The sequence below is a fragment of the Salmo salar genome, chromosome ssa20 (genome assembly GCF_905237065.1).
Source record: "Salmo salar chromosome ssa20, Ssal_v3.1, whole genome shotgun sequence".
Taxonomy (NCBI): domain Eukaryota; kingdom Metazoa; phylum Chordata; class Actinopteri; order Salmoniformes; family Salmonidae; genus Salmo; species Salmo salar.
In genome coordinates, this window is record NC_059461.1 from 29,333,342 (window position 1) to 29,346,854 (window position 13,513).

The 13,513-nt window shown below is 44.4% G+C and overlaps 1 protein-coding gene across 2 annotated transcripts; it reads left to right on the forward strand.

The window, feature by feature from the left end:
- The first annotated feature begins 1,329 nt into the window (after positions 1 to 1,329).
- aidb (AIDB protein) lies at positions 1,330 to 13,436 on the forward strand. Of its 2 annotated transcripts, none has more exons than XM_014161098.2 (15): positions 1,330 to 1,431; positions 2,099 to 2,390; positions 2,499 to 2,722; positions 5,252 to 5,351; positions 5,529 to 5,646; positions 5,878 to 6,020; positions 6,216 to 6,365; positions 6,439 to 6,533; positions 6,612 to 6,711; positions 6,851 to 6,991; positions 7,222 to 7,314; positions 8,614 to 8,721; positions 12,368 to 12,536; positions 12,847 to 12,913; positions 13,170 to 13,436. In XM_014161098.2, the coding sequence occupies exons 2-15, from the start codon at positions 2,127 to 2,129 to the stop codon at positions 13,282 to 13,284; spliced, it is 1,887 nt and encodes a 628-aa protein (XP_014016573.2). In that variant the 5' UTR covers positions 1,330 to 1,431; positions 2,099 to 2,126; the 3' UTR covers positions 13,285 to 13,436.
- The last annotated feature ends 77 nt before the right edge of the window (positions 13,437 to 13,513 follow it).

A 13,513-nucleotide genomic window follows, 5' to 3' on the forward strand; every position in this document is an offset into this window, starting at 1 on the left:
TCTCTCCCATCCTACCTTCCTATCTCTCCCACCCTACCCTCCTCTCTCTCCCACCCTACCCTCCTCTCTCTCCCCACCCTACCCTCCTCTCTCTCCCCACCCTGTCCTCTCTCTCCCCACCCTGTCCTCTCTCTCCCCACCCTGTCCTCTCTCTCCTCACCCTGTCCTCCTTCTCCTCACCCTGTCTTCTCCTCCTCTCTCCTCAACCCTGTCCCCCCACCCTGTCCTCTCTCTCCCCACCCTGTCCTCCCCTCTCTCCCCACCCTGTCCTCCCCCACCCTGTCCTCTCTCTCCCCACCCTGTCCTCCTCTCTCTCCCCACCCTGTCCTCCTCTCTCCATCCCCACCCTGTCCTCTCTTTCCCCACCCTGACCTCTCTCTCCCCACCCTGTCCTCCTCTCTCTCCCCACCCTATCCTATTCTGACAATGTAGTCGTCAGATTTACCAGCCAGCCTATTGAGGGTGTTTGGTTCTCCCAACGCCCTCAAGACTGAAGTACTTACTGGGTTTTATCAGTACGACTATCTATAACGTTTCCTCAGTACAACCGTATTATGTCCCAATTGTTTCCTCTTGCCATTGTGACCCGACGGTTCACTGTTTTCATTTAGTTCTCAAAGTTATCTGGATTCTGAGTTTATAGTTCTTTGTTCATATTATTCAGTGGTCATGTTTCTTCTAATAAGTATTTTTAACATGTCAAGGAAACATTTTATTAAAAGGTGAACGTTATTTTGTCTTGTGTGTCCTCATTGGGGGGGGAAATGCAGTATTTGTTACCTCTATATGGAGAAATAATCAATTTGGTTCCCAAACAACTACACAAAGGCATATTTAGAAGTAATTATGTACCACACATGCATGGTTAGTTGGTAAATCTACTACAAATATCACACAGAATTCAACATAATGTACCGCACATGCATAGGCTCCTGCCCTATGAGCTTACTATCTCCTGTTCCTATAGTGTAAGGCAGCTTGATGTACAAGTACACCCCTAAGACACTGGTCTATCACGGCCTTACCCCCGAATTTATACATTTAAAAAAAAAATCTCTTTATCTCTCTTACTTTTCTCATTTTAACAGTCTTTGGTATGACTCGGCCAGGGATCAAGCACACAACCTTCCAATCTCAGGGTGGACACTGACCACAAGGCCACTGAGTTGGTCACACATGCATGCATGGTTATTGGTTTTTGGTTATTCTTTGTATTTCACTGAATATGATGTTTTTCAACTGAGAGTTCTAGATCTTTACTATAGGGTTGTCATTTATTTCATTGTAGAAGCTATGTGTATCTTCTGAAAAGCAGCTGTCTAGTCTGATGTTCCAGACTTTTATTTTGAAGGTTGATAGACTTACAACGAGACCAGAGGTTGCTCCATTATTTTGAAGAAAAGTAGGAGGGGATTCGTTGAAGTCTGAACGGTGTGTAAAAACAAAATTTCAGAAGGGATTGTTAAGTAAGGCATATTTATTCATTTTCCTTCAAGCTTTTCTAACCACATATTTTGTAAACGTTTGACAACCATTGGTAGACTACCGTGCAGCATAGATTGCTCCGTTGCTACAGTGCCTGAACTTTGACACACTTTTGAGTCACAAGCTGATCACACGTTGGCATTGCATAATGTTTTTTTTTAGCGTTTTTTATTCGAATTACTAAACTAAATGTTGAAATAATTTTTGACCACACATGACATGAGGTGTTGACTGTTAATTTCATTCATTCGTTTTTGTAGACTATTATTAAAGCTGCAGTCCATAATATTTCCTACCGCAAATACGTGTGATTTGTTATTAAAAGGCCCACTGATATTTACAGATATTTATGATCATTTAAATGAATTTTTTATATATGATCATTTAAATGAATTTTTTTATATATGATCATTTAAATGATTTTTTAAATATATATATATATATTTAAAAAATCTATTGATTCTTGGTGAATATCACTTATAATGTCTAGCTAGTTTTATAGAAGTGACGGCTGGTGTTTGTTATTTTTCAAATCAAGGAGTAGGCCTTTAATGTAACTAAAGAAATGCAGCTGCTGTTTTGAAGAAATCAGTTTACTTTGTATCATATTCAGGCCAGCGGCGTGAAGTCTGAGCTGCTGGATGATGGCTGTGAACCGACAGGTAGCTAGACACAGTTACCGGGTGTGTACCGGATTGTATCGGCCGCTGTCACGCAGCAGTTCTGTGAGCATGGTTCAGAAGGTCCTGGTTCGGCCTCCCCAAGATGTCCCCGGAGCAGAGGAGCAGGCAGAGTTCTCCCGGGCCGGGATTGGAGGGTTCTTCCAGGAGAGGCCAATGCTGAAGAACCCTTTCCTGGAGGACGCTCTGCTACAGGGATACCTGAGGAGACACCTGCCCAGTGAGGTGTGTGTGTACTGTGTATGCCATAATGTTTCAGAATGGATTGAAACTATGACGATGATGTTTTATCTTTTTAGTCACTGACGATGATGATGGTGTGTGTGTTCCCAGGCAGTGTATTCCGACCTGCATGTGTTTGGGGAGCGATTGGTGCGTGAGGTGGATGGGTGGGGTCGGGAGTGTGAGGTCACACCCCCTCGGTTGGTGACCTATGACCCCTGGGGTTGCCGTGTTGACCGCATTGTCACTTCCCCTGCCTGGCAACGCATGAAGGACCTATCAGCACAGGAGGGGCTGGTTGCCATCGGATACGAGAGGAGCTACGGGGAGTGGAGGTGGTAGACACACACCTGAACCATACACACTGAATCCTTACCTAAACCCTAATACATATACACTCACCTGACAAACACGCAGCGAATCCTTACCTAAACCCTAATACATATACACTCACCTGGCAAACACACACTGAATCCTTACCTAAACCCTAATACATATACACTCACCTGGCAAACACACACCGAATCCTTACCTAAACCCTAATACATATACACTCACCTGGCAAACACACAATGAATCCTTACCTAAACCCTAATACATATACACTCACCTGACAAACACACAATGAATCCTTACCTAAACCCTAATACATATACACTCACCTGACAAACACACAATGAATCCTTACCTAAACCCTAATACATATACACTCACCTGGCAAACACACAATGAATCCTTACCTAAACCCTAATACATATACACTCACCTGGCAAACACACACCGAATCCTTACCTAAACCCTAATACATATACACTCACCTGACAAACACACACTGAATCCTTACCTAAACCCTAATACATATACACTCACCTGGCAAACACACAATGAATCCTTACCTAAACCCTAATACATATACACTCACCTGGCAAACACACACCGAATCCTTACCTAAACCCTAATACATATACACTCACCTGGCAAACACACACTGAATCCTTACCTAAACCCTAATACATATACACTCACCTGGCAAACACACAATGAATCCTTACCTAAACCCTAATACATATACACACACCTGACAAACACACACTGAATCCTTACCTAAACCCTAATACATATACACTCACCTGGCAAACACACAATGAATCCTTACCTAAACCCTAATACATATACACTCACCTGACAAACACGCAGCGAACATAAAAACATCACAAGTGACAGTAATCTCAGAAACAACTCATTGGCATTTTGTGACTTGACATTATTAGAATTTCATACACCAATAGTATGTGTCAGCTAAGGTTAAATATAAACTCAGCAAAAAAAGAAACGTCCTCTTACTGTCAACTGCGTTTATTTTCAGCAAACTTAACATGTGTAAATATTTCTATGAACATAACAAGATTCAACAACAGACATAAACTGAACAAGTTCCACAGACATGTAACTAACAGAAATGGAATAATGTGTCCCTGAACAAAGGGGGGGTGAAAATCAAAAGTAATAGTCAGTATCTGGTGTGGCCACCAGCTGTATTAAGTACTGCAGTACATCTCTTCCTCACGGACTGCACCAGATTTGCCAGTTCTTGCTGTGAGATGTTACCCCACTCTTCCACCAAGGCACCTGCAAGTTCCCAGACATTTCTGGGGGGAATGGCCCTAGCCCTCACCCTCCGATCCAACAGGTCCCAGACGTGCTCAATGGGATTGAGATCCGGGCTCTTCACTGGCCATGGCAGAACACTGACATTCCTGTCTTGCAGGAAATCACACACAGAACGAGCAGTATGGCTGGTGGCATTGTCATGCTGGAGGGTCATGTCAGGATGAGCCTGCAGGAAGGGTACCACATGAGGGAGGAGGATGTCTTCCCTGTAACGCACAGCGTTGAGATTGCCTGCAATAAAAACAAGCTCAGTCCGATGATGCTGTAACACACTGCCCCAGACCATGATAGACCCTCCACGTCCAAATCGATCCCGCTCCAGAGTACAGGCCTCAGTGTAACGCTCATTCCTTCGATGATAAACGCAAATCCGACCATCACCCCTGGTGACACAAAACCGTGACTCGTCAGTGAAGAGCACTTTTTGCCAGTCCTGTCTGGTCCAGCAACGGTGGGTTTGTGCCCATAGGCGATGTTGTTGCCGGTAATGTCTGGTGAGGACCTGCCTTACAACAGGCCTACAAGCCCTCAGTCCAGCCTCTCTCAGCCTATTGCGGACAGTCTGAGCACTGATGGAGGGATTGTGCGTTGCTGGTGTAACTCGGGCAGTTGTTGTTGTCATCCTGTACCTGTCCCGCAGGTGTGACGTACGGATGTACCGATCCTGTGCAGGTGTTGTTGCACGTGGTCTGCCACTGCGAGGACGGTCAGCTGTCCGTCCTGTCTCTATGTAGCGCTGTGTTAGGCGTCTCACAGTACGGACATTGCAATTTATTGCCCTGGCCACATCTGCAGTCCTCATGCCTCCTTGCAGCATGCCTAAGGCACGTTCACGCAGATGAGCAGGGACCCTAGACACCTTTCTTTGGTGTTTTTCAGAGTCAGTAGAAAGGCCTCTTTAGTGTCCTAAGTTTTCATAACTTAATTGCCTACCATCTGTAAGCTGTTAGTGTCTTAACAACCGTTCCCCAGGTGCATGTTCATTAATTGTTTATGTTTCATTGAGCATGGGAAGCATGGGAAACAGTGTTTTAGACCCTTTACAATGAAGATATGTGAAGTTATTTGGATTTTTACGAATTATCTTTGAAAGACAGGGTCCTGAAAAAGGGACGTTTCTTTTTTGCTGAGTTTAGTACTAATATAAAGTGTGTGTGTGTGTGTGTGTGTGTGTGTGTGTGTGTGTGTTCCAGTCGTGTGTACCAGATGTGTAAGCTATATCTGTACTCTCCCTCCTCTGGTCTCTACACCTGTCCTCTGGCTATGACTGATGGAGCTGCCAAGGTTATACAGGTGTGTGTATGTTTGTTTGTGTGTGTCTGTCTGTCTGAATTAACTTTAATGGTTATCACTGCTCATGTTGGAATTGATGATTTGTTGATTTGTGTTACCCACACAAACACAAAACCACTACAACTTGTGATATTCTGATTCATAAACTTGTCTGCGTGTCTGTGTGTGCATGCCTAGTCTCTGGGTGTGTCATGGCCAGTAGCAGACGCCTTCAGCCGCCTGACCTCTCGTAACCCTGAGCACTTCTGGACGTCTGGACAGTGGATGACTGAACGCAGGGGCGGATCTGATGTAGGTCAGTGTGTCTGTATTCTCTCTGGTTGGTTACATACACTGTATTAGATGATGATAGGTTCCATGCCTACTGATGATAATGGTATTTGTGTGTGTGTGTGTGTGTGTGTGTGTGTGTGTGTGTGTGTGTGTGTGTGTGTGTGTGTGTGTGTGTGTGTGTGTGTGTGTGTGTGTGTGTGTGTGTGTGTGTGTGTGTGTGTGTGTGTGTGTGTGTGTGTGTGTGTGTGTCTAGGCAATGGCACAGAGACCATAGCGTTGCCTCAGAGTGATGGTACATACAGACTGTCAGGTTTCAAGTGGTTCACCTCGGCTACAGATGCAGACATGACTCTCACACTGGCCAGAGTCACAGACGTAGACGGACAGACCACATCGGTACCACTCAATGTTCATCAGCCCTCATTTTTTCAATTCTTTACTCCTTACTCTTCTGCTCATACTAACACCAAATCCCTGACCCCTCACCTCTTACTTGACCTCCTCATTCCTGATTCTCTGACCCCTCAAACCCCCCCCACCCATCTGTCTTCCTCCTCCTAACTGGTGTGTGTGTGTGTGTGTCTGTCTCAGGGCAGTAGAGGTCTGTCTATGTTCTATGCTGCAGTGCGTGATGAGCAGGGGATGGTTCAGGGCATCGAGGTCCAAAGACTGAAGGACAAACTGGGAACCAGACAGATGCCCACTGCCGAGCTGCTGCTGGACGGCCTGCCTGCTCACAGGGTCAGATTCTCTCTCTCTCTCTCTCTCTCTCTCTCACACTCACAGACATTAACATTCCTCCCTTCTTTCTCAGCTGTCAGAAGAGGGGAGAGGTGTGGCGTGTATAGCCAACATGCTGACTGTGTCTCGTATCCATAACAGCGTGTCTGCTGTGGCTGGTATGAGGAGGTAGGACATCTATTCACTACTACCCACTGCCGTAATGACGGTCAAGGGTGTGTATTGATGGTGTGTGGGTGTGTGCAGGGTACTCCAGCTGGCTCGTGACTACGCCACACGTCGCTCTGCCTTTGGGAAGCTCCTAAGAGACCATCCCCTTCACATGCAGACCCTCGCTAGGATGGAGGTCAGCTGAAAATAAAGTTGTAAAATAGAATACCCTACTATAACCCCTAAACCTACCACTTGTCTTCACCTTGTCTTCACACACCTCAGCTCTCTTTTTCTCTTCTTCCCTCCCTCCCCTCAATACCTTCCTCCTATAGGTGGAGACTCGAGGAGCGTTCCTGCTGGTGATGGAGGTCTGTCGTCTGATTGGCCGAGAGGAGACAGGCCACGCCTCCCAGCTGGAGACTCACCTCCTTCGCCTGCTCACACCTGTGGCTAAACTCTACACTGGCAAACAGGTACGCACAGACATACACACTCTGTTTTTGTTGACAAACAGGTAGCCAATTACATTACACCAGAAAACAGTACATAGACATTGGTTAATACTGGCAGATGGCAGTGAAAAACTGGTGTGTGTATTTAATCATTTTTGTTGTTGTATAAAGGCATTAGAGATGTGTGTGTGAGGTGATGCAGGATGTGTGTGTGTGTGTGTGTGTGTGTGTGCCATCCCTGTGTGTCTCAGGCGATTGCTGTGATTTCCGAGGGGCTGGAGAGTTTCGGGGGGCAGGGCTACATCGAGGACACGGGACTACCTGCAATGCTCAGAGATGCTCAGGTAGGTAGTCACATGATGTACACAGACTTACTTTGTGTTATGTAATGGAGTAAAGTTATGTTGCTGTTAATGGATGAAGTAGTTTGTTACTTTCAGTCTGTTACTTAACAACAACAATTGAGTGGCAATACTTGTAGTGCAAAAGTACCCAGGTCCAGACTACTGCATTTGGGGCCCTGACCTCCAGGGTGCATATTTTCTGCAATTCAACACTTTTTGCCATGGGTCAGAGAGAAAAACTATATTGTTTTATAGCTCATCTCATGCCATTGTTCACCTTGTGCCATGAGGCTGAGAGAAAATTGTGCAGTTTGAAAGTGAATATCCTGCAATTCTACACATGTTTCTATCATACACAACCAACCCCCCAAAAAACATATTTTTGGTTGGGGGCCCCATGGAAGTCGGGGGCCCCGGGGCCAGGGCTCTAAATTAAAATATGTCATTGGTAGCACTGGTGCTCCCAATTGGTGCTCACCACATAAAATGTAGAAGCCACAGAAAATATGATAGAATTTTTTTTATTGAGATATAAACTGTATTGGGATTATATGAATTCAATCTACTTTTGAAGCACATGTTGTGCCCGATAAACTAATATTTAACACTATAAAGACATTAGTTAAGCTAAGATGTTGATACGAATACCTGTCCTTGAAATTACAAAGTCATTTGTGGAATATTAGGTTTCTACATTGTGTAAAAGCACTGTTTTCCTATTGATATGGACTACATAGAAAATTGTACACTGTCTCTTTAAAAAAGTCAGGTTTGTGATGATGACATGCAAGAGATTTGTCATTCATTCATTGCTATGATCATTGATCTCCTGAAGAAGCTATCCCCTTTCCTTTCTTTCTGTGCCCCAAAATGTTTGGATATACTGGTAAAGTTACCAGGTTGTTAGCTAGCTAACCCTTTGAGATAACCTGACTCAACAAAGTGCAAACAAATGGTTAACCACGCGCAAGTAGTTTTTGAACTGCCTACAACATGGTTTATGAATGTAAAATGCGGTCCTGGCAATTCAGGTAATATGGGTCAGATCTTTTGACCTGGTTGGGCTACAAGCAATCCGTTTTCACTGTAGTAATGGTGCAACCAAGACGCTATCACATCTGCACACTTTTTTTTCTCTAGGGCACTCGTTAACAACGGTACAGCGTAGCCTTAAAATTCAAATATTTTTCCTAGTCACACAGTGCTCATTTTAGAGCCCTGCCCAGGTCACATGCCCTTCGCTCCTATTCGGTAATGCAGCCCTGACAGTACCTCTTCTTTCTCACTCTCTATTTCTAGGTGTTGAGTATCTGGGAGGGGACCACTAATGTTCTGTCTCTGGATGTTCTGCGCTGCGTCTCTCGGAGCTCAGGCCTCGTACTGCAGGCCTACTTCACACACACTCAGGTCAGGGTCCCTTAACCCTCTACTGACTAAGCCTTGTCTAAGCCGGGGGTTGGGGGGGGGGGTTGAACTAAGCTATTTCGAATTGTTTTAAGAAGGTCATACCAAGGATCATTTAGCTATTTGATTTAGAATTTTAAGACCTATTGAAGTATAAAAAAAGTATAATTATTATATGATGAACATTTTTATTTGGCCTTACTGCTATTAGCCCATACAAAAGCATTGAATAACAGATTCACTACATGGAACAACAGATATCAAAAGGAAGTTTGTTCTGAAGTGTCTGTCCTATATCTGAGAGATATAAGAAAGGTCAGAAAACATGTATTTAACCCCTTATTTTTGGCACTAAACGGTCTCCATATATACTTCCATTCATTTTTCCAACTGGTACCGGGGATCTTCAGGCCTGTAGGCATCCTAGAGCAGAACCACCAACATGTTAGTGTGTAGCCCAAACTGTTGGGACGTAACAGACCATTTTGTGAGATTTTTGGGATGTCTCATGGTCTGACAAACACCGCTCTAGCTCTGTCACCTTTCACCTTTCACGAGGAAGTACGACATCGGTGGAAGCGGTGGATTGAGATGCATCCAATGCAAAGCAAAATATCTCTAGCTTAACCTGACAGTTTTTTATGGGGATTTTTTTATTATTCTGATTACACTGAACAGAAATTTAAACACAGCATGTGAAGTGTTGGTCCCATGTTTCATGAGCTGAAATAAAAGATCTGAGAAATGTTCCATAGTCACACAAAGCTTATTTCTCGAAAATGTTGTTTACATCCCTGTTAGTGAGCATTTCTCCTTTGCCAAGATAATCCATCCACCTGACAGGTGTGGCATATCAAGAAGCTGGTTAAACAGCATTATCATTACACAGGTGCACTTTGTGCTGGGGACAATAAAAGGCCACTCTAAAATGTACAGTTTTGTCACACAACACAATGCCACAGATGTTTTGAGGGAGCGTGCAATTGGCATGCTGACTGCAGGAATGTCCACCAGAGCTCTTGCCAGAGAATTGAATGTTCATAAGAATTCTCTACCATAAGCTGCCTCCAACGTTGTTTCCAAGAATTTGGCCTCACAACCGCAGACCACGTGTAACCACGCCAGCCCAGGACCTCCACATCGGGCTTCTTCACTTGCGGGATCGTCTGAGACCAGCCACTCAGACAGCTGATGAAACTGTGAGTTTGCACAACTAAAGAATTTCTGCACAAACTGTCAGAAACCGTCTGAGGGAAGCTCATCTGCGTGTACGTCGTCCTCACCAGGGTCTTGACCTGACTGCAGTTCGGCGTCATAACCGACTTCAGTGGGCAAATGCTCACCTTCGATGGCCACTGGCATGCTGGAGAAATGTGCTCTTCACGGATTAATCGTGGTTTCAACTGTAACGGGCAGATGGCTGACGGCGTGTATGACGTTGTGAGGGCAAGCGTTTGCTGATGTCAACATTGTGAACAGAGTGCCCCAAGTTGGGATTATGGTATGGGCAAGCATAAACTACGGACAACGAACACAATTGCATTTTATTGATGATCATTTGAATGCATAGAGATACCGTGACGAGATCCTGAGGCCCATTGTTGTGCCATTCATCCACTACCATCACCTCATGTTTCAGCATGATAATGCACAGCCCCATGTCACAATTCCTGGAAGCTGTAAATGTCCCAGTTATTCCATGGCCTGTATAATCTCCAGACATGTTACCCATTGAGTATGTTTGGGATGCTCTGGATCGACGTGTATGACAGCATTTTCCAGCATTTTTCCCTATTTTCTACATTGTAGAGTAATAGTGAAGACATCAAAACTATGAAATAACACATATGGAATCATGTAGTAACCAAAAAAAGTGTTAAACAAATCAAAATATATTTTATTTTTGAGTTTCATCAAATAGCCACCCTTTTCCTTGATGACAGCTTGATGAACGAAACAACAATGAAAATAATGGACACTCTGGCCTAGCTGCTAAGGACCACAGCTTCTCTAAGAAGGCTAGGTCTTTGGCAGCTCTCTGTGTAAATAGCATACTTCAAACACTTACTTCACCTGGAATGCTTTTCTAACCATCTTGTAGGATTTCCCACATATGCTGAGCACTTGTTGGCTGTTTTTCCTTCACTCTGCTGTCCAACTCATCCCAAACCATCTCAATTGGGTTGAGGTCGGGTGATTGTGGAGGACAGGTCATCTGATGCAGCACACCATCACTCTCCTTCTTGATCAAATAGCCCTAACACAGCCTGGAGGTTTGTTGGGTCATTGTCCAGTTGAAAAACAAATGATAGTCCCATTAAGCACAAACCAGATGGGATGGCGTATCACTGCAGAATGCTGTGGTAGCCACGCTGGTTAATTGTGCATTGAATTCTAAATAAATCACAGCCAGTGTCACCATCAAAGCACCCCCACACCACCACCTCCATGCTTCATGGTGGGAACCAAACATGCGGAGATCATCCGTTCACCTACTCTGCGTCTCACAAAGACACAGCAGTTGGAACCAAAAATCTCAAATTTGGACTCATCAGACCAAAGGACAGATTTCAACTGGTCTAATGTCCATTGCTTGTGTTTCTTGGCCCAAGAAAGTCTATTCTTCTTACTGGTGTCCTTTAGAAGTGTTTTATTTGAAGCAATTTGACCATGAAGGCCCGATTCACGCAGTCTCCTCTGAACAGTTGATGTTGATGTGTCTGATATTTGAACTCTGAAGCATTTATTTGGGCTGCAATTTCTGAGGTTGGTAACTCTAATGAACTTATCCTCTGCAGCAGAGGTAACTCTGGGTCTTCCTTTCCTGTGGCGGTCCTCATGAGAGCCAGTTTCATCATAGCGCTTGATGGTTTTTGCGACTGCACTAGAAGAAACTTTCAAAGTTCTTGAAATTTTCCCGATTGACTGACCTTCATGTCTTAAAGTAATGATGGACTGTCGTTTCTCTTTGCTTATTTGAGCTGTTCTTGCCATAATATGGACCTGGTCTTTTACCAAATTGGGCTATCTTCTGTATACCACCCCTACCTTGTCACAACACAACTGATTGGCTCAAACGCATTAAGAAGGCAAGAAATTCCACAAATGAACTTTTAACAAGGCACTCCTGTTAATTGAAATGCATTGCAGGTGACTACCTCATGAAGCTGGTTGAGAAAATGCCAAGAGTGTGCAAAGCTGTCATCAAGGCAAAGGGTGGCTACTTTGAATAATCACAAATATAAAATATATTTTGATTTGTTTAACACTTTTTTGGTTACTACATGATTCCATGTGTGTTATTTCATAGTTTTGATGTCTTCACTATTATTCTATGTAGGAAATACTAAAAATAAAGAAAAACTTTTGAATGAGTAGGTGTATCCAAACTTTTGACTGGTACTGTATATATTTTTACTGAGCTTAGTTTTTGTTGATAGACTTAGACAGTTAAGATTTACATTTGGGATATTTAGTTAGTTTCCACAGCCTTTATCTAGCATCATCCTCCTTGCACCAACATTGAATGGCAGGCATGAAAGACTGTTACTATTAAAAAAAGAAAAAAACCCTACAACCTCTGTTGATTGCTATACAAATTCAGACTTTCTCCCTCTATCTGCGTCTCTCCCTCCCACTCATTTCCCAGTCCCTGCTAGCAGCAGCCTCCCTCCCCTCACTGTCTGTGGCTGTGAGATCAGTAGACAGCGCTCTCTCTGGTCTGAGAGAGTTCCTGCAGGCCGCTGCTCTCAAACCACCTGGCTTTATGGAGCTGGCAGCACGAGACCTGGCATACAGTTTGGCACGCATTTATATGGGTACTACACACTTTTTATTTGATATTTTTTACTCTACATCATTGGGAAGAGCCCGTAAGCAAGCATTTCACGGTAAAGTTTACACCTGTTGTTTTCGGCGCATGTGACAAATACAATTCGATTTGACTGAGCATTGGCATAACAGGAGTAACACTTACTGTATAGCCCGTCACCTTTCTCAGTTAACCATTGCCAGAGTTGGCTTGCCCTGAGGATGTATTGTGACCCCATCTGTGTGTGTGTGTGTGTGTGTGTGTGTGTGTGTGTGTGTGTGTGTGTGTGTGTGTGTGTGTGTGTGTGTGTGTTTCAGGGGCTCTGCTCATTGACCACGCCTCATGGGAGGGAGCCTCTCAATCTGATGCCTATGCTGCTCTGCGGTAAACACGCATCCGTCCCCACAACTAGTCCATAGTCCAGGGCTCTCCAACCCTGTTCCTGGAAAGCTACCCTCTAGGTTTTCACTCCAGCTAATTATTAGAATCCGGTGTGCTAGATTAGGGTTGGAGCGAAAACCTACAGGACGGTAGCTCTCCAGGAACAGGGTTGGAGAGCCCTGCCCTAGTCCTTATTACTTGTAGGCTAATAGTTCTAACAGTAAATGTGTGTATCTGTGACTGTATGTGTGTGTTACAGGTGGTGTGAGCAGGACTTGTGTCCAGTGGTAAGTAAGGCGGCCATAGGATGCTACAACATGAAGACTCCGCCCCTGGATGCTGCGCTGGTCTATGAAGAGTCAACCAGAGACTGAGGGGGTGTGGGGTTGGGGGGGGGCAGGCAATATTCATGTTCTCAAGGCGATGTAGTCTATGTAAGAAAGGGTACTTCGTGATTAACCTATTATGTATGACTGCATGCTATTTCCTGACCTGTGTTAAAATAAAGATTTTCTGATGGAGAGCACTCACTCACCACCCAGACTGATTTCTGTTTGATCTGAGACTGCAGCTGTCAAGTGGGTCGCACACACACGAAGGCGT